The 21,052-nt window shown below is 36.9% G+C and overlaps 1 protein-coding gene across 1 annotated transcript in view; it reads left to right on the top strand.

The window, feature by feature from the left end:
- The window catches only part of LOC145983064 (protein sidekick-1-like), a gene marked incomplete at its 3' end in the record, with an annotated part of 28,239 nt that extends 7,560 nt beyond the window's left edge, over positions 1-20,679 (top strand). The window contains exons 3-9 of the mRNA XM_083116340.1: positions 1,785-1,968; positions 3,665-3,970; positions 5,476-5,708; positions 13,971-14,043; positions 15,472-15,683; positions 16,548-16,753; positions 20,544-20,679. Of these exons, the coding sequence (XP_082972466.1) occupies positions 1,785-1,968; positions 3,665-3,970; positions 5,476-5,708; positions 13,971-14,043; positions 15,472-15,683; positions 16,548-16,753; positions 20,544-20,679 (1,350 nt within the window). The remainder of the gene's footprint in view (positions 1-1,784; positions 1,969-3,664; positions 3,971-5,475; positions 5,709-13,970; positions 14,044-15,471; positions 15,684-16,547; positions 16,754-20,543) is intronic.
- Between the last annotated feature and the right edge of the window lie 373 nt (positions 20,680-21,052).

Here is a 21,052-nt window from a genome sequence, read left to right as displayed (position 1 = left end):
CCCAATCGATCAGTTTTATTTCCCACTCTGGCATTCATATCTCCTAGGATCATAACTTATTTATCTATGTCTTCAATAGTTCTTTGTAGTATTTCATAAAACTGATCTTTGTTTTTTGAAGTTTCATTCTTGTTAGGGACATATATAATCACTAGAGTTAAATAGTTCTGCTCTCAAATGTCTACTGTCATTATTCTCTCATTTATAAATTTCCATCCCTTGATATTTTCCTATCTATCTTTATGTATCATACATGCCACTTCTGATCTTACTCTTTCTTGTTTTGGTACTCCACTGTAGAATAGAAGAAACTTTTCATCAAGTTCTTCAATTCCATTACCTTTCTTCTTTGTTTCTGTAACTGCAAGGTATTTCACTCTTTTTCTTTTATCTCTCTTACTAATTCACATTCTTTTTCATTTAGACACCTTACATTCCATGTTCCAACATTCACTGAGCCATATCCTCGCCAATTCGTGGTCGTCGTGATTTGTCCGGCTTGCTCTCTTGTTTTTATTTTAATCATTGTAGGTTCAAATGTGCAGGGGTTTGGCATTCAGCATTTTAGCCCAGTGGAGGGGGGTTGCCTCCTTTCTGCCTCTGGGCTTGCAGTGAGCATAGTGTAGCTGCTCTGCTCTATGTTTTACGGGTATAGTTAATGTCCCTCACTCCAACCCCCAACCTGGGGGACCAGGATTTTCTTTCTGGGTTTACTCCCTTAGCCTTTGAATTTCCCCTTTTCCACAAGGCAGTGGTTTCCCTCTTCTCCCAAGAGGGTGGGTTGCCTCTTCCGTCATCTCTCCCGTTCCGAAGGTCTCATTCTCCTCCACAGATGTCGTTGAGGTCTTCACCGTAACCTTGGCAAGGGGCTCTTACAAGATGCTACCATCCGGAGCCAGATGGACCAAGGTTTTTTTAAAGAGATATTACTGCTCTTGGTTCTTCCTCCTCCTCAGCCGTTGAGATGACCAACCATCTTCTTCCGCCTTTGGAGCCGTTGACCGTGAGGTTGCTTCTTAGTCTGGCTCTTTACCCGCTAGCCTGCCCGTAATGGGAGACCCTGCCAGTAGTTATGCTACAGCCGGTATAGCCAAGGGGATCATCAGAGCACGCAAGCCCAACTACCAACTACAAGGTCCTGCAACCACTAGGTTAGGCCATAATAATAATAACAATCATAGAATATCTATCAGAAAGCATACTGTTTGTCGTGGTAATTTTAAGTACGCAAGATATGCATACTTTTGGAAAATGCGAAAATATTTAACTCTCTATGAATAATCATATCTAGAGACAGAATGAGTTTATAAGCACAGATGGGTTGTACATTCATGTGATATAAAGTTGTAGTTTAACATCAATGAGAAAATAGCAGCATGAACTCCACTCTCTTTTCTGGAGAGAAAACGCGACGTATGGGAAGTAAATGAGGCATCCTTCATCAAACCTTAACATTGACGAATAGGATACTTCGTCACAGAACTTCTTTGCCTCTAGTCTTTACCCCTGGTAGAACGTTCCTTCCACACAGCCCAAGGACAAGCAACTTTCTTTCTCCTAACTCAGTAAATTCTTTATTCAGTAATCATAATTGCAACCAAAGCTTTAATCAATAAAATAAATTCATCTAAAACGTGACCATTCTGTGCCTGTGCCTCTGACAACCATCAAACAAGAAAAGTATTAATGTTAATAGCATTTATTATCATAAAATTACACGCAAAAATATTTGACTAATAAGAGAATATGAACATGGTTTGAAATGTAATTCTTGTGGTTTGTAGTGTTTGGCATTCATCGCAAAGTGTCCCTTATCGTGCCAAAATTCTAAGGAGCGATTGAACGTCACTGCTCCAGCCGTAATTCTCCACGACCTCCTTCCGTTTGCCCAGTACGAGGTGAAGGTTACTGCTTACAATGCTGCCACAGGCTGGTCGGCCAGACTCTTACTAGGTACAGAGGAGAAAGGTAGGTACATTTTCATATCGTTCCAAAAATGTCAGTTACTTATTGACTTAAACCACAGTTGATTTTGTGGTTGAGTAGTAAGGTGGAAAGGTTTGTAAGGAAGATCTAGTAAAAACAAAATGGAGGAAACTGCACTTATTAATTTTAAATGTGTCGGCCTAGTTCCGACAGTCCTAACTAACAGGTTTATCAAGCAAGTCTTACAAGCTGTTACAATGTTCGAGAATTTCGAAGCCAGAACTATTCCAACCGCATCACCTCACCACTACTAAGTTTAAAAAATTCCGTAGTATAACCTTTGAGGTTTAATTAAAAATTGTTACAATTATACGCAAGCTTTCAACTTGTAAGTCTTGCACGGAATTTGTAAGTCACAGTAAAGTAATTATACCAATAATAATAAGAAGAACTTACTCCTAACACGCAGGCATGTTCATGTATATTAATGAAAATCATGCAACATAAGCCAATGTAAGTAACTGCATGCAGATCAACGTTGAAGCAACGAAGCAACTGAAGTAGTTTGGTGTTTTATATTCAAGAAAAGCGAATACAAGCCACTTCAATAAACTTATTATTGTGAATTCATTCAGTAGATTGTTCAATAAATCTCATTGAACAACAAGGATAATTGAAGAAATATGAATATCTTTGTTTAGGGAAGCCAATAAAAACATTAACAAATGCTCAATCCAACAACCGTGCACGATAATTAATTCAATCGTATAATTTTAAATTTGTGTCAACTGTTATATTATATATATCAACAAGTTTGTCATTAACAACCACAAGACATTCCCAACAAGGAAGTAACCGTGAAATTAAGCTTCCATTCTTATGAATCGAGATGATGACGAAACAGAGTTTTGCATTCACACGACAGCAGGATTAGCGGAATAGGTCATGTTGAGTACGTACATAACATGGCGAATTAAATTACATCATTATTATGACTACATTGTTTGAATAGTTCCACGATGTTATCAGGAAGTAAATTTTTCTGAGCATTTTTTGGTTAACTACTCAAATAATAAGTTGTATTACAAGACTCGATATGAAGCGATTACAGCAGCATACAGGAATATCAGTTTCATTTATGGTTGCACCTGGAATGTCTTACCAAAGAGAATGTCTAATATATCTAAGATAGAATACTTTGAAAATGAAGTAGAGAATTTCATTTTTTCCAGAGCACTGATCAAACTCTATGAAGTAACTTCTGTGCTTATGTTATGGTTTCATTTACATCCATTTTTTATTTTCAATTTATATACTTGTCATTCGCGATATTTTTGTTTGTATGATTTTATCCATATGATATATATAACAGTTATTTGATGAGTAGTAGTATTCTGTGGATCAATTTTGTATAATACTGTTCTATATTCGGAATCACACATCAGATATGTAAATTTAAATGTATTCCAACACAGAACAATCTCAGGCTGAAGCTCGCCAACGCAAATAAAGAATTTGAATATGACTCTCTTGAATACGTTATCAAGATTCTAGATGGTTATCGCAATAGAGTCCGGACACTTGTTTTGCTGTATTCCTCCAACGATTAGTAATATGCATAGAACTTTAAGATAAAATACCTTACAATATGTTGAATAGCTGGGTCGTAAAATGCCAATTACTACACATTGACTACGTCAGTTTAATGTTGCATTTTCAACACAGTATTTACTTCTAGTTCCAGATATAGCTCCAGAATTAAGTGAGATTCCTGTAGTTAATCGAACAAACACAAGCTTCGTTCTGAACTGGAATCCTCCTCGAAACTGCTCTCTTGTAAATGGCTTCCTCACCGGATACATGTACGAGGTTAGGACTCTCGGAGAAAACCCCTCCCGGCTGAGGGGTAAAGTAAGAAGCACGACAGCACTTCTCGCGAACCTCATGCCTTACACGGAATACGAGGTTCGTGTCTACGTCTTGTCTTCAGCTGGATGGAACCCTGAGATTTATCTGGCCTTCTCTGCCAAAACAAAGCCTGCAGGTGAGTTTATCTTTTTATGGTATAATTTTTATGATTTGTTTTAATTTGATGTCAAACCTTGAAATAATGAAAAAAACGAAATAATAACTTGTAGAAAATTTCATACGTATGAGGAATTATGTTAACTTAAACATAATAGATTCATTGCATTTTTAGGGAATATTGATCAGGTTTTCGAGACTTGACGACATTTTGATTTAAAAGTCTAAAATGTCTGGAAAATATTTTAGCTCAGAAATCTACCCAAATCTTATCATGTCAATATCCCGAAAAATCTCTTGTTGCCAAGAAATATGGAATACATATTTTGGTTCCATCCACATTATGTTTAAAATATTACATTCCCTGTACCAGTAATGTAAGGAAAAGTCACATAACTTAATCCGACATATAAACTGGTCCAACAGTCGTATATCGTTCAAACTACTATTCATACTCGTAAGTATTTGGCAACACGATGGACTGACTATGAATTAGAAAGTTCCAATACGTTTTTGTTAGGAAAATGTGTAGCAACAAGCCATACGACTTGTAAAGCATGTTGTTGTTAATTACATGCCCTAAGAGATAAATTTTGATTTGGTTAAAAATGTATCCACACAGTGGCGCTCAAATTTTTCGATTGGTTGATTGATTGATTTGCTTAATTTTACTTCCCTCTTTGTTCCACTTTTGGCTAATTTGCGAAAGATGGGTTATGAGTGATGATATGATGAAATTGATGAATATAGACTCACAAACATCCATGCCCAGGCCGGGATTGGAGCGCGGGAACCCTGGCGTCGTAGTGCGATGAGCTAACCACTCCGCGAAGCGACCGACTCAATTTTTTTCAAAATTTGTCCCTTGGCAAATGATTTCATTTCATTTAAAAATTACACGAGTAATATCATACTTTCCCCATCTATACAGGATTGGCAACTTTTTAACTGTCTTACTAAAGTAACTCCTTTATCTGCATACGACGTGAGTATCACATGCAAAAATGCTTTATGAACATCTGGTTTGATAATTCAAGATTGATTGTTTACACGAATGAATAGCAGTTTCCTTTGATCAAATCATTTCCTGGCTACTAATGAAAATAAAGTTAATTAATATAATTCCCATAAAAACTTGATGTCAATTATTAGTTTTAGAAATATATAATTGCCTTCACAGTGATAACCAAAACCTTGAAGGGAATATGAGCAATTCTATTTCAACTAACTGACCCACACTTAGTCTCTAAAGGAATGCATGTAAGAAGATATACTACCACCTTGAACCTATATGGCTTTGTATATTTTAGTCAGATTTCAGACAGAGCACATTTCCACCCGTCTTCAAACATGTTCAGCCATGTTTTTAAGTACAACGAATGTATCTGCACTTGTATGCAATTAAAGTAGGTTTCATCTCACAAATGCAGAAAAATTAAACTTGAAACAGCTTAAGCATGTAATAGGAATTATATTAATCTTCAAACTGGTAAACGATAATACAAAATGAGTCTATATTGTTAGTTCCAGATGTTGTGCAGAACCTCACCGTTTACAAGAAGGGACGAAATACAGTTGGTCTCCGTTGGTTACCTCCAGAGGACTCAGCCGGAAACCTGACAGGATTCTCCATCAGTTACGTACAACGGGGAGTCGTTCAAACTGAAACAGTCCCTCTCAAGCCCTGCAAGCCATGGCCTAATATGTACTGCCACAAGCTCAAGGGTCTCCGATTCGAGAATGAATACAATATTTCGGTAAGCTTTTAATTTATACACCCTCTCCAATTGTATCCCGTAACTCAGGTACACTATAAACATGTGCAATTATTATATGCACAATAATCAATTTCTAAACTCAAAACGAATATTAGAGTTAGGTGGTAGAGCAGCCTACGGCTGAACTTCGCCCGCTGAATAAAGGAACTATAATAATAATATTATTATTCTTACCTAAAGTACGGTATTTTCTAAAACCTAACTTCTTGCGATTAACTAACATGTGTTACCATGTATTATATTCAGTACAATTATTATGGTGTACAGGACCCGTTAATACAATAGATTTTTAGGAGACCACCATTTTATTACGTTGGTTAAGAAGTAATTGAGTTTTTTAATCATCAGAGATAATATAGCATTTCGTAGCTGCGAACATCATTACTTGCAATAAGAAGCGTTAAAATCTATATATTTTCAACAAAAAATATAAGTCATTATGGAGTAGTAAAGGAGACCGTTAATTCTTGGATGGAATGTCCACCTGCTGCTTTCTTATAATGTATTCGTAGCCCAGCTTTTTCATTTTTTATACGCCATGCGTAATATATTCTAGAAACACTGTTTCTTTACGACTTATAAACGATGAACGTAAATTCGTTCATTGTACGTTTTCAATTGCGGTAGCAACGCTGGTCTACTGTGACCAATTCGTCAGAATTCAAGACCCTTTATTGAATGATTCCTTTACGTACCGCCAACTCTGACCGTAAATGTATTTCAAGAGAGCTATCTTTCGGAGGAGTAGTTTTCTGCTTGGAGCCAGTGCGCTGAAAGCTCGCGGTAAGCGTGCAGAACGCATTTTCTCCGTTCATCACAACACGTGCATTCTGAAACGTATCGGTTTTGTTGCAGAGTAACGACATTTTCAGCATGTGTCATACCCATTTTTCCACATTTTAATTTTTTTGCAGTTTGGTGCAAATAAAGAGCTAAGTTGTAAAACTTGTTAAGTTAGATAATGTACGTTTGAAACTTGATTTTTTGGAAAAAAAAATCTGAGTTACACATCGCAATAAATTTCTTAATTATTTACAGCACATGAAACTGGTATGTGTGTTTACTACTATACAGACACGCAATTTTATCCTAAATAATTTATTTGTAGTGTAACACGCGGTTTGATTGGGGTTGTTCAAGTAATTGTTGTGGTTTCTGTACTTTAAATGCAGAGGTACTACCAAAATGTGAGTGAAAAGATACCGCTTATTCTGTAAATTTTTCTATCGTATGCAACAAGATTTTGCACAATAGAAGGTACCATATGGGTATGAAGTCAAGGCAGCACTTCACATCTTTTAATTTGGAACTGCGAACAGGTCAAAGCGAAGTGTACTTCATCGAAAATTTGCTGTTGAACTGTTCAAAGAAGTTAAGTGTCCAACCCTATCTCTCAATTGAACCATTTCCATCATGATGGTGTAGGTCTCAGTGACACGCAAGGCAGGCAAATCTTTAATTGACAGCATCAGACTCACTGCATATTGAATTACGATATTACTACATAAAGATAGAGTTTTCTGTCCCCTCTCCTCGAAACAAATCCATTAAACTCGTAATGGCTTTTCGAAGTGTGGAATAATCGCACAACACTGCATTAGTGCATTGCTAAAGGACAACGAAGCTTTCATGTTGCAGGTAAAACATGGTATCTTCAAGTAGCATGAATTGCGTATATCCAATGGACATTTCCACTACTTTTTTTAAAGATCATTTTTAAAATCTACACGATCGATAAATAACCCCTGCAATTTCCCATGTTCCTGTGCGTTCATTATTAGGTAAAAATCGAGTTTCTAATTTTCGAGCCGAGCGTTGCGCGCAAAACACACCTGCGCCATGTTGTGACGTCGTCGTTCGGCTCGTGCTGTCGTCTGCACTTCGCGTTGGCGCATTTGGTGTTACGACGTTGTCTGTGTTTGCTATGAGATAATGGATTTGAAAAGATACGTAACTACTAGATCAGGAAATGGTAGTTACCACTAAGCAAGCACTAAGTAAGAGCTTTACCACAGTCTTCTCTGCTGAGCAAAATATTAAAAAAAAAGATTTTTTGTTGCCTTGTGCCGAAAGAAGTTTCAATCTTGTTAGTTACAAGAGCAGAGCATCCCGAATTTTATAGCTGGTCAGTGTTATTGATATCACGGTGGAAAATAAATATTTCACCATTTTGCACAAATACAGGTACCAGATGCTCCAATACGATATTTCTCAATGTACCCACGAATGGAAAAAAAACATGACTTGTTTGTGTGAGATTTACGTGGCGAGGCCACATGAATGATAAGCTACAAGAACAATGCAATTGGTCTGTGAAAGCTATGTAAAAGTTGAAGTTACTAAATATACTGTTCTATTTGATTACATTGTAGTGCATTATCATGGGTGTAGCCAGAAATGTTTGCACGGAGGATGGGTGTTCATGTTCTTATAATAGTTAAAACATTAAGAATAATAATAATGGTTATGATGCACAACAATAACTATTATTAACTAACAAAAGAAAAGTTTTTATTTCTATAAGAATAATAATTTTATTACATCCTTCCTTGGGCAGGCTGCTCTATTCGGTCCACCAGATGAGCGAATATGCAGCGCAACTATTTTCTATTTTTTTCTTTTTATATTTCAAATACAGTTAGTGTAACGGTACTGAAATGCAAAATACTATATTTTGTTAATACATTAATACGCCTTGTTCAAGAAAACAATTAAGTTAGGAGTAAATTTTGGTCATATGATGCGACCTCTCACATAAAAAATCTATTTTTTTCGAATTTTGAAAACTTGGCCAACCTATTCCTTGGATGAAATAATAAAGATATGGTTCCTTCATTTTACAGTCAACGTTTTCGATCTCGCTCATCTTTTTACTTTATTTTTTTCTGTTGGAATCATGGGCGTCGGAAGGAGGGGAATCGGATGCCCTCTTTGGAAATTGGCATCGTTGACTTCAAGTAAAAAAAAGAAGAAAGCTTGATATTTTTATTGTTAATAGGGGAAATAAAGATCATATAGTTAGTATTTGAACAGAATATAGCGACAGTAGAATGTGTGTTAGTTAGATGAAATAAATGAAAGGAAAATATAGGAACCAAGTTTATCTCCATGTTCTACCATTTAACCCAAGAAACAAATGGTTCCACGGTTTTTAATATTCCAAAAAATATAGTTTTATGGGAGAGGTCACAACATAAACCTTATGAGTAAAATTTTCCTCTGCCTTTTACAGCCTTTTCTCGAATGATGTATACAAAAGTTAATAAGAAATAGAAAAACTGTGAATTTCAGTACACTGAGTGAAATGTGAACAAAAAATGTATGAAATAACTTTGTACTAGACATTCACTCATCTGTTTATTTCTATTAGTATATAATATTTATTATCGTTAAATAACAATTTTATTATTATCAATTTTTATTACTGTTATCATTTCTACTATTCATGTTATATCATTTCCCAAGCTCCAGCAAAACATTCTTGCAACGCACATGGTTGGAATAATATCTAACTGAAATGTATTTATGTTATTATTTACAATAAAAATAATATACTTTCTGCATTTTGTAACATGAAATGAACCATGTCAACTTCTAGGAGCTGGTTCGAACGCCCGCCCTTCCCGACGCTCATTTTCATTACATACATTTGTTTTCAGCTACGCAAGAAAAAAGAAAAAACTCTGGTTTATACCGTCGTGCAAAAAGGCACTGACATTTTCCTCTAGGTAAACTTATTGCACTGTAATACCAGCACTACTAATAATAACTGAAAATTAGGAATGATTGCTAATGAGAAATATCTTTCAACATTGTAATATTAAATTATCTTGAATAAGCTGTCGATGAAAGTAAACACCATGTCAAATTTGCCTTGCAAAACTTAACTCGCTGCTTTCGCTCCTCTTTGTGCAAAATATGGAGCTATCGTGAATGCATCTGCACATGTTAGATTGTCGGAATTGGCTTTGGTACATCTCTCGCACGTCATAATCAAAATATTAATTTTAAAAATCACACTGTATACTCTTCAGTATTCAGGGTTACAAACACGAGGAGCAACGAACGCCTTCGTGCATGGATTTCAAGAGCGCTAAGGAGACGACCGAGTTCACTGCCGAACGAGAACGTCATAACTGGAATATCCAATCAGAGGCCGTTCGGTTTTCGTGACGTATAACATCAATTTAGCACAACTTCTAATGCCAATTTTTCACAAACCATTTCGAATTAACACAAACTATTTTCCACAACGTTAATATAAAATTAATGGCATGCAGTGATACAGTTAAAATCATATTTTAGGTTAGAGTGGAAATATCCATTCGAAAATCAAATTTCTACATAACTACCGAAAATACATGTTTCTCTATTGGATGGCAGTTCACATTTAGTTACAACAGTAAAATTTATTTAAATTTTATTTTGGTTCAGTTTACTTGGTCTTTCTGCCACTTTGGCTAATCTAAAAATATATATATATATATATTCAAAACTTCCATCATGAGCACTGGTTTCAAAGAAATGGGATATATGTTGGCATGCATAATGCACAGTTTTGGGACAGGTTCTGAGTCACGGCAACTATCATCAACAAGGTTCATTCTTTACGTCGCACCAGTACGAAAAAGACCTTATAAAATATCTCCTTTTCCAGTCGACGTATTGAACTGAAATTTGGACAACCGAAGCAACAAGTTATAAATGATATCTGGATTTAGTTTCATGGAGATCAACTGAGTATCCACGAAGTAAGGGCGAATTGCTTTTTAAAAGACTATTGATGGGCAAACTACGTATCTCGAAGATAGGCGCCAGAGAGGCGAGGACTTAATCCCACTGCACCTACTTGAAGACACGCCTTGACCGCGTTGAAACACAATAGGTCCAGGGTAAATGTACTCTGTTTGAACAGAAGCGACGCTCGTTTAACGCCTTTCCAACTGACATTTTCGAATCTGGTATAAAACTGCGGGACTCCGAGTATTTAACACAGTTTGTCAGGATTTTGGTAGCGAGAGCACCTCTGTGCCAAACTTATTGTTTTCGTGGACTTAGGTTCTTTTCCCGCGAACAGTCAGCAAGTGACTGCCAGTGAGTTCATTCACGTGTGCTTGATTATGTGAGATCATACGCAGTGAATTGTTTTGCGAGACAAGGACAATCAAGAACTATGGCATGCTAAGAGGATAAGAGGAGAGAGAGACGTCGGGTTCCCAGAATCCCTAACGCCGCCACTACCATCCGGCGCCGAAGCTACAGACAGAACGAAGGCGTACCATGCCATGTAAACCAGCCAACGCCGACGCCAAACACCAGCCGCCGCGATGCTACATCCCGAAAATACAACTCCCAACTGTAACGATGAAGAGACGCCCGACGCCGAAGAGAGATAATTCCAAACCGACGCCCGACGCTTGAGAGGATTCCAAGACGACGTTTGGGAGATGCACGCCAGAGGAAGCAGTGGACCAGAGAGACGCCCGAGGAGAACTAGATGACGACCGACATGGGAAAACGACAAGTCAGGAGCGCTACACGAGGAACGAAAGTGCCAAGTATGATCGACGAACGCCTATCGCCGCGGTTGTTATACCGAAGGAACATTTTCTCTTCGCAATGAAACCAAGAGTGATTAACCGTACTAAGGAAAGATGCACGACCCGACGACGTAGCAGAGTCTGGTACAGTATTCTTCTGTCGATTCACACCCACGTTCGAATGTATTGTTTCCTGTCATTGCCCTACCCCAAAAGCTTAACCCATATTGATTCACGGTATTACGACGTGACTCGGAATTCCAAACGTAACTTTCTTGTCTTGTATTTTGAGTAATTGTTGTAATAGGTCGTTTCATGTTTGCATTTTTAATCTTTTTAAATGTTAGTATTTAATCATAAAGTTCCTTGATTTCGTTAAATTCCATTGTAACTTGTCAATGTGTGCTTCATTGTAATGTAATCAGCCGCCCCAGTCGTTTAAATAACTTATCAACGGTTCACTGTTTAGTCTGTTATTTGTGAGTAATGTATGTTAAATTCCCCAGGTCAAGCAAGTGAGTTTTTCTCTGTTGTTGAGTGGCAATGTAATGTTTTCTCGCGCCGATGGTTAATTGAAGTAATCCGGCACCTGGAGCGTAATTAAGTATTGCATCACGCAGCAGAGGTGTAATTGTTTTTAAAGGACGAGAGAGGCTTGTTGTAATACCCCCGTCCGATAAATGTGGTAAATTTCGTACTTGCGGAATAGATGCGTATGTTCTTCTGAACAAAGGTTCAATCAAGCCGAGCTATTTTCCTGATGATAGTAATGAGCACACGAGCAGATAGATTAACGACCTAATTGAAGCTCATGTTAACAAAAAGAAAGAGTACTTAATTAAATACGAGCCTTGTATGGGTACTTTAATGTTGATATATCCATAAAGAATTAATGAGTGAGAGAATGAACGAATGAGTCAGGTGGACCTGTAAGGTGTTTGTTGTGTAAATATTTTGATTCTAATATATACAGGGGATGGACAAAAATATGCAAACACCATGACATCGGAACGGGTGATATCGACGCAATTTTTCCACTTGAAATTGGACGAGGTGCGACTTTCGTTTTTTTTTTTTGTGCCTTGAGATAGGACCCTATTGGGACTGGTAGGAGTCGACAGTTGCTGTAGATAGCATTCAGTACAGTTTATGCTCAATCATGTCCAAGCTGACAGTGTTTCAAAGAGCGCAAATTGTTGGTGCCCACCTTACAGGTGCCACTGTTACCAAAGTAGCCATGTTATTTGGCGTATCGAGAGGGACTCTATCCAAGATCATGATGACATAGTGTGTCCGGAAAGACATCATCAGATAAACACCTGCGTGGACGAAAATGTACACTGCGTGACTGAGACAGACGGACACTGAGAAGGATTGTGCATGAATTGGATTGATTGATTTGGTGTTTTAAGTACACTTTATGCACAGTAAGGCTAATTGGGACTGGACCTACAGCTTAAAGTGGGATCCGAACCACTATGTGCCTCCTCCGGGTATCGAACCCGGGACCCCTTGGATTGTGCATGAAGAATGGTGCAAGATACCATTATCCACTATCCAGAAATTGTATTTGTCCATTCCTCGGAGACTGCAAGCCGTTTTGGAAGCTAAAGGTGGTCCTTATTAGCTACAGCATTCCAGCTTTTCTTCGCAGGTGTTTCCATATTTTTTTCCATCCCCCGTACATATTTTTAACGTTTGTACGAGTTATCATTTGATGTTTACAGGTACCATGTGTATCAGGTATAATGCTATTTGCTGTGTTTTGTTAGTGCCAACGGATGTCAGATAAATTGAAGGTGATATATTTCTAGGTATTCCCGAAATTCCCATTCCCATTCCCGAATTGAAAGGGTAACATTACCGTTCAAGACACGAACTCAACCTGGATCGTTTGCTATTGTATAATTTTTCACATCCTGCCATTTTGTGCGCTGGTAACTTTTCGACGGACCACATTTTCATTCGCGTTTTGTCTTCGTACTACATTGAAAATCTTCTAAACATCAATTCGTTGGTGGAAACGTAGTTATCAGATAATTTAGCATTATATCAATTACACAACGTAGGAAAGGAATTGGATTCATGCACAAACGAGTAGGCTAGTGTCAGGCGTAAGTTAAATTGCGGAGGAAAGTAGATCCGTAAGCAGGTGAAAAAGCTTGGTAAAGATTCTTCTGAACGAAATAAATATTTCGGCCCCTGTAATATATTTCTTCTCTCTAGAATCAAATATTAACAAAGGTCTTATACTTTCAATGAAATGTGTCTTAAGTAACGTAGAGATTGATTGATTGATTGATTTAGTTTATTTTACTTCGCGTTTTGTGCCTCTTGGCTAATTTGCGAAGATGGGGATGAGTGATGAAATTAATGAATGGACTCAAACCCGGGACCCTTGGCGTTACAGTGCGATGTGCTAACCACTCGGCACAGGGTCCGGCTTAAGTAACGTAAAGAAATATAAAAAAGTATCAAGTAATAATATGTCCATTTTCCAATATTTTTGACGCACTTTTATTGATCAGCTGCATAAACTTTTTGATTAGTTGTTATTCAGCACAACACAAGCATGTGTATACATGCTATTGCAAGTTTCTCCAAGATGCAAAAATACTTTTTTCTCACATTGTTTTACAAAAATACGTTTAGGAAGCAAGAAATAAAAGAAAAAATATTCTATATCCAATTAATATTTCAGGTTAGAGGAATGCACGAAGGAGTAAATGACCATGGAGAAGCCGCAATTGTGAAAGCTACTACAGTTGAAGAAGGTTTGTATTTGCGATTAGTAGATTTCACTGAAAATACCATTTCAAACAAAATGTAATTCACAAGAAATGATTTTACTTGTCGAGAGTGATCGTTACGGCCATTGTCTGTTGGAGAAAAAAATATTCTAGGCGTATGATCAGTAAACATCGGTGTGTTCACTAGTTGTGTATTCTATACACATATAATCAAACATATCTAGAGTCTCGGGTTTGATACCCGGTGGAGGCACATAGTGGTTCGGATCTCGCTTTAAACTGTAAGTCAGTCCCGATTAGTCTTACTGTGCATAAGGTGTATTTAAAATATCAAATCATTCAATCAATCAATAATATCTAGAAGCCATAGCTTTTTGATGGAAACAATATTGTTTGAGTTGGTGTTTTAAGTACACTTTTTACACAGTAAGGCTAATTGGGACTTTAACTACAGTTTAAAGTGAGATCCAAACCACTATGTGCCTCCACCGGACACGATATTGGTAATTACTTTAATATTTGCTTGCGTTATTGTTTCAGGTACAGGTTCATTACACAACTTGTCCCACACCCTCCCCCTGTATCACATTGGACGTTGTGAAGTTCCCTCCAGTAAAAAGTGCCAGAGCTACGGATGCAACGGGATCAATTTGTAGCATTAAATTTAGTTGTATTTCGCCAACTGTGGCCCTTTGTTGGGGAAAAAATTGCAAATAAAGGAGCAAATGCTACACTATGGTTTCAGCAAAATCTCCAAATAAAATTAATTTTATAAAGAGGTTCCAACATGTTCAAACACGACAAGAGTGGTCAAATGACCATAAATCTATCATATGAAATAACTGGTGGAATAAATACTGGTGTTGATATAATTTATCATAAACCACCAACCTCCTGCCACGGCCTACGAACCTCTCGTTATACCCTCATATGTTATCGTGGAACTCAACTATGGCATCTTCATTTTACAGGAGTATAAAAAACAGCAACTCCCACTGAACATATAGAATTATCATAACTGCCCTCTCGATTGTCGTGTGGGTTGGATATAGTCCTTGAACCGCAGGTCTGTGTTCAACGTCTCTACTTCATCATTCATATTCTCATATTCTTCCCTCTACACTAGTTTGTTATAATAAAGGTATGCAAAGCACCAAGAAATAATATATATAGATATATATATATATATATATATATATATATATATATATATATATATATATATATATATATATATATATATATTGGTTGAAGGAAGAAAAGTCCGTGGAAGAAAGAGATATCAGCTTATGGATGATATTAAATTAACTGGGTCGTATGCCATTACGAAGCGTAAGGCAGAGAACAGGGAAAGCTGGAGATTGCAGTGAAAAACCTGCCAATTAGGCAGAAAACAATGAATGAATGAATGAACTACTTATTGATAAATGGTAACTTTATATTTGTATCCAGCTCCCGATGCTCCTCCATATTTGAGAGTTACCTCTAAGACAGCCTCCACGCTGAGGGTTGAATGGGGCCACCCATTCATGGTCAACGGAATCCTAAGGTCATTCCTCATCAACGTAGAGCAAGTGGACACGTACAGCTCATCCGAGTGCTGCAAGTACTACCCCATCGCCGAACACCTGGTTAAATCCGAAGAGGAGAGCTACCAGTATGAAGTACGTTGAAAGAAAGAGTTAATATGAGTTTGAAAACAAGCTTGGATTCACCAACAGTATAGTCTATCCCGGGATTCTCTGTAGACCGAGTGGGCGGAGAGAAGCAGTACACGCTGTTACAAAGACTAGTAGCAACAGTCGCTTTCCCCCATTCACGCAATACAATTCTCTCTCACGTGTTCATTGGTCAAATCCTCTAGAGTCACTAGTACTTACGCAGAGACTTGCTCTCGTCCACTTGTTCCAGAGATTCCCGGGACAGAGTTTAGTCGCTGTTATCAGACAAATGTCCAGGCTATATTTGAATATGTATTACGTTATTAAATATTTGGAGCCCAGTTAGTTACATTATCAATTTCGAGGTGCCTTTATAATAACTGCAACTGGCTTAGTTTCTGTGACAGAAATTTGTTTTAAGTGACATTTTTGTTCAGATAGGCAAATCGGAAGTGAACTTTCAGTTTAAAATGTGATCCAAAATAAGTGAAATATGCACCACCGGAGACTTTTATCAAGACGCGAGAGTTTCGCGGTCACTTCAATTTTGTTTTAAAAGTAATTTTCGTAATCCGTGCCCTACGTATGCACATACACACACTAAACGGATATATTGCATTTTGCAAGAATTTGTTATGAGTGCTCCTCAGCAGTGGAATCTGAAAGCAGGACCTTACCTACTGTATGTCGAACTGTACGTACGAATATATGTCACGTTAGAAATGATTTCTATTTTATCCATAAGTATTTAAAATATCCGTTAGAACATAATTTTGGAGATCAGAGAACCGAAGTCTCACTCATTTCCTGTCCCTGTAAATTGTCGCCCAGTGGAGAGTGGTCTCTTGTACTACTAAATGTTTCTAGTTTAGCGATTTGGACGCAGCCTCCACGTACACCGTGAGTGTTTCTGCGAAGACAGTGTCCATGGGACCAGCAGTCACCTTGACCGCCAGCACGAAGCCTCCGACTCCTCTGATGGCGAAGAGTCCTTCTGTGCTTAAAGATGTTGCAGGCAATGGAGTCGTTGACGTCACCATTGAGGCTCCACAGGAATACAAGGATATAACAAGGTGAGCTGCTGTCTTGAAATACTAAATATTATTTTCAATGTAGCGTAAAGAGATGTGGCTAAGTCCGGTAGACAGGCCTGAAGACACAACGAGTTTAAGACATCGGCAAATTGGGTAGTGGATCATTTGTGAGACTGAAATTTCTCATAATTAAAAATGTTCAATAAAGACCATTATTTAATGTGCGTATGTCTCCCATTGCACTGAATTACAATGTCACGACATACGCTTCTTTCATAAAATATTACAATATAATATTTAATTTACGGAATTTATGAAGCATATTGTTAAGTACGTACCTATTATATTATTATTGTTTATTACACATAGGTAAAATTAGCAAATCCTTGTGATGGAAAATAAACTAAGTACGAAGGGTAGATATCAAAGAAAATTATATTTATATGATGGTTGCATTATGTCGCTTTTCTGCCTCTTGGGATAATGAAGGATTGATGAAATATTGTTTGTCAAGCGCCATGTCTTACCAGGGTTTGAACGCGTGAGCTCTAGTCTCGTAGCACGTTAAGGTTATTACTACATTAGGAAGCGAGTTGAATGAAGAAAGATTATTACTTCTAACTGTATTAAAACTGCTATTATGACATGTAACTTTGTTGTGTACTACTTTTACCAGCACTGAAAGTGTTGTAAAGTTGTGTAGCGGTTTGGTTTAGGAAGTTTTTTCCTCTGAAAATCAAGGAAATAAATATTTGTTTATAATTTCAATCTTCTGTAACAATACTGAAATTGTTCCAAGGTAATCTTCAAGTCTTTCCTCTTGTTATTCCAAAACTCCGTGTTTTGTGAATTATGATGGAAATAATATATCTATAATATAATGATATATCATTTCCACTTTCACCGATCGTTCATATTGTACTCTTCCATATTTTCCAAACCAAAGAGAATAAATTTGATTTCGTGTTTCTACCTCACTCACCATCTACAAAATGATATAACAAGCTATGTTCAATACCTGGCCTAACGTAATTTGTTACTCCATTTCAAACCTGACATTATGGTCTCTTACCACTCCTATACATTAACACTCCTATCCACATGTGCAAAGAGAAAGGTTGCTGTTATGACTCGTGAATTTCATGTGGGTTTAAATCACACCATACTAGTTTTTTTTTATGGAAATGAACAATACTATCAGGAGTAAACCCTGCTTCACCCAATACTTGTTGTACTAATTTACACCTACCGCAAGGAGAGCAACGCACGTTAAGAAGATTATCACCAAACATATCAGTTGCAGATCCTATCGTCCATTATTTCCCAAATATCTCACAATCGTTCATTTGCAAACTCACGTTTACACAGACTATGACAAACATAAACTCTCAGTATAATTAAAAAACAAATAACATAAACTTTTTCAATAATCTATTATGAAAATCAAAATTAACAGCTATACATTTTCTGATAATCAATAATCAGTGCAAACCAATTAATTAATGGGGAATATGAAGGAACTGCACATAAAAAAGAATTGTATTATTTCGTGCTATTTAAAAGCATTTTTGTCACTACGGGACATCACGCAATGTGATACAATCAACTCGTGTCAAGTTGATATGGACGTAACGTTATTAAGTTGTGTCGTGATAATTTAAGACTAGTAAAGTAGAATTCAATGGAACGTATTGAAGAACACAGATCCCTCTCAGTTACGGGGAATGTGTATAGGTACTGCCTATATTTAACACACAGAGAAGCGCAATATACAAAACATATTATTATGGAAAACACGAAAGGATTTATTACTGTATGATAATGAAAGTAACGTACATTCACAAAATAGATAAATAATATCGACCTTTATTTTCGAAGTCTGCTTTCACTTGCAATGGGTTCCAAAGCTTGCTTGACGATGTTACTCTGAGTGTTTACAGAAGCCATCATTTGAGATATAAAGTGAAGTCGATACGGTTTTGAATATAGGATGTTACATGGAAACAGGAGAGTGCTGTATGACATATAACCAAACGTAGACTTCAAGAATCTCCACAAAGTTTTGAGCCACTGAACGAAAGAAATAACTTGTAAAACCTCGTTGTACGTTCAAGCTCACACTGCCTCCGTGTTTGGAATATAGAGCAAGTTGTCTTGTTGGTGTGGCCACAGGTAAATTGCACCCTGAGAAATAACCAAACTTAAACCTCGACCTCCACACAAATTAACTGTCAGTTTTTAAAGTCATGCGATCGGCCTTTGTTTTGCAATGATTTGCCTGTAACATGTGTTTTACGACTGAAAACCGACTTGATTGCTGCATCCAACTTCCAGAAAGATTTCAGCAAGTCTATTGTGACATTCACCTTACTTTCACCCCAAACTCCACGCCATGAAGTCTGCGACAATGACCAAACAAATCTTGTAGGCGCAGTTCCTTGGACTGTAATCACACGGCTATGCCCTGGTCGACGATCTGCGACGATTATGTTTTTCTCGGACGAAATCTATCCAGTTATACTATTATAAAATTAACATAGAAAATAGGCATTTGAAAGTACGCGAAATATAATGCATATAATACAATGCATAATAAGGCAAAAGGAGTATAAGAAAAGGGACAATATGATACAATATAGTTAATACAAATTATATTTTTCCCCCTTTAAAACAGGGTAAGCTCATGAAAATTATGAATGATAACTCCATCAAAAATATGGTTGATTTCATTCAAAGTTTATTATCAAAATGGACCAATATTGACACCTTGTCTAAAACATAAGCTACTCATGTCAAAATACGGTTATTTGTACATCACTCTCCTTGTCATAAACCGGCCTTCAAGGTGAAGTTTTGAGCGTAGCGAGCTACGACGCCAGGTGTATCAGGTTCGAATCTGACCTTGGTATAGGTGTTTATCCATTTCTACATATCATCACTCATCCTCATCTTCGTGATTAGATAAAAATGATAGAAATGTGAAGTAAAATAAACCAATTCAATTAATCCATCAATCTCGTTATGAGCCAGAAGAGTAGTTTACATTACTATCTGCAATATTTCAGCATTTATTATTTATATAAGTAGAATTTACCCATTCAACCTGACACGCAACACCATTTGCTTCTTAAAAAATGTGAATATGAATTTATTATTTATACCAAAAATATGACTACCCTTAGAGAAATAACATTCTTTGAAAATGCAAATGCCTATACATAGTATCTCATTACACGTACGTACAAGCATACTATATTGCTGCAAGGATCACACTGTTACACACTGTGGTGAAAGGTAAGAAGCGTTATGGATCTCTGTTCGTATGTATTTCGTAAAATTGGCAGGAAAGCAAAACAAGTGAGAAAAATCCAGCAATCAATAGTGAAAAATAAGTAGTAAAATTAAGAATAATAGGTATAATATATATCTCATTAGACGTACGTACAAGCATCATTACTACATTGCTGCAAGGATCACACCGTTACAAACTGTGGTGAAAGGTAAGAAGCGTTATGGATCTTCTCTGTTCGTATGTATTTCGTAAAATTGGCAGGAAAGCAAAACAAGTGAGAGAAATCCAGCAATCAATAGTGAAATATAAGTAGTAAAATTAAGAATAATAGGTATAATGAATGGAATGAATTTTTAGGATGTTTCAATAGGATAATTTCAAAATAACGATGACGCAATATGTTTGCTACCCATACTATTCTATAAACGTATCATACGTTGTTGCACCTAGTAAGTGTTCACGAAGAGTCAATTTACCACACCAAAATGTTGATACAACTTAAGTAAAATTTGCCTAAAATCATTTATTTCTTCCCAGCGCTTACTTGGTGTTAGTATTTCCGCAAGAAACATCCGAAGAGATTCAGGAGGAGAAGTTTCACTCCCCCGCTGTCCAAGAGGAAGTGAGTGCTTTGATCAACAAGTCTTTCTACGTGGCTGCAGAGTTCTCTCAGGTACAGCAAACTACATTTTTGTATTAAATATGTAACTATATGTTTACTTATTTTCACCTAACGTTTTGGGTACAGAACTGAATATCCATATTATACTGAAACAATAACATTAGGGAACAACAATAACGTAGTAAAGTACAAGGTGGCAGAGAAAAAAATACACATGCATTGTCAACCCTCCGTTGCTATACGTGTTTCAGAGTAACGCGGTTGTTATACGTGTGAGCTCACATATGAATTTCATGTTTTGGGTCATTTCTTTCGAATATCGTTTTAAATTTATCACATTAAAAATGGTTTAGAAATATACACCTTGTATACAAAAACATTCCTTGATTATAAACATATAGCTATAGCATCGCTCTCGGTACTC

This window comes from Lepisma saccharinum, unplaced genomic scaffold (genome assembly GCF_977018435.1).
Source record: "Lepisma saccharinum unplaced genomic scaffold, izLepSacc3.1 HAP1_SCAFFOLD_608, whole genome shotgun sequence".
NCBI classification, from domain to species: domain Eukaryota; kingdom Metazoa; phylum Arthropoda; class Insecta; order Zygentoma; family Lepismatidae; genus Lepisma; species Lepisma saccharinum.
This window is presented reverse-complemented; position numbering and strand designations above follow the sequence as displayed.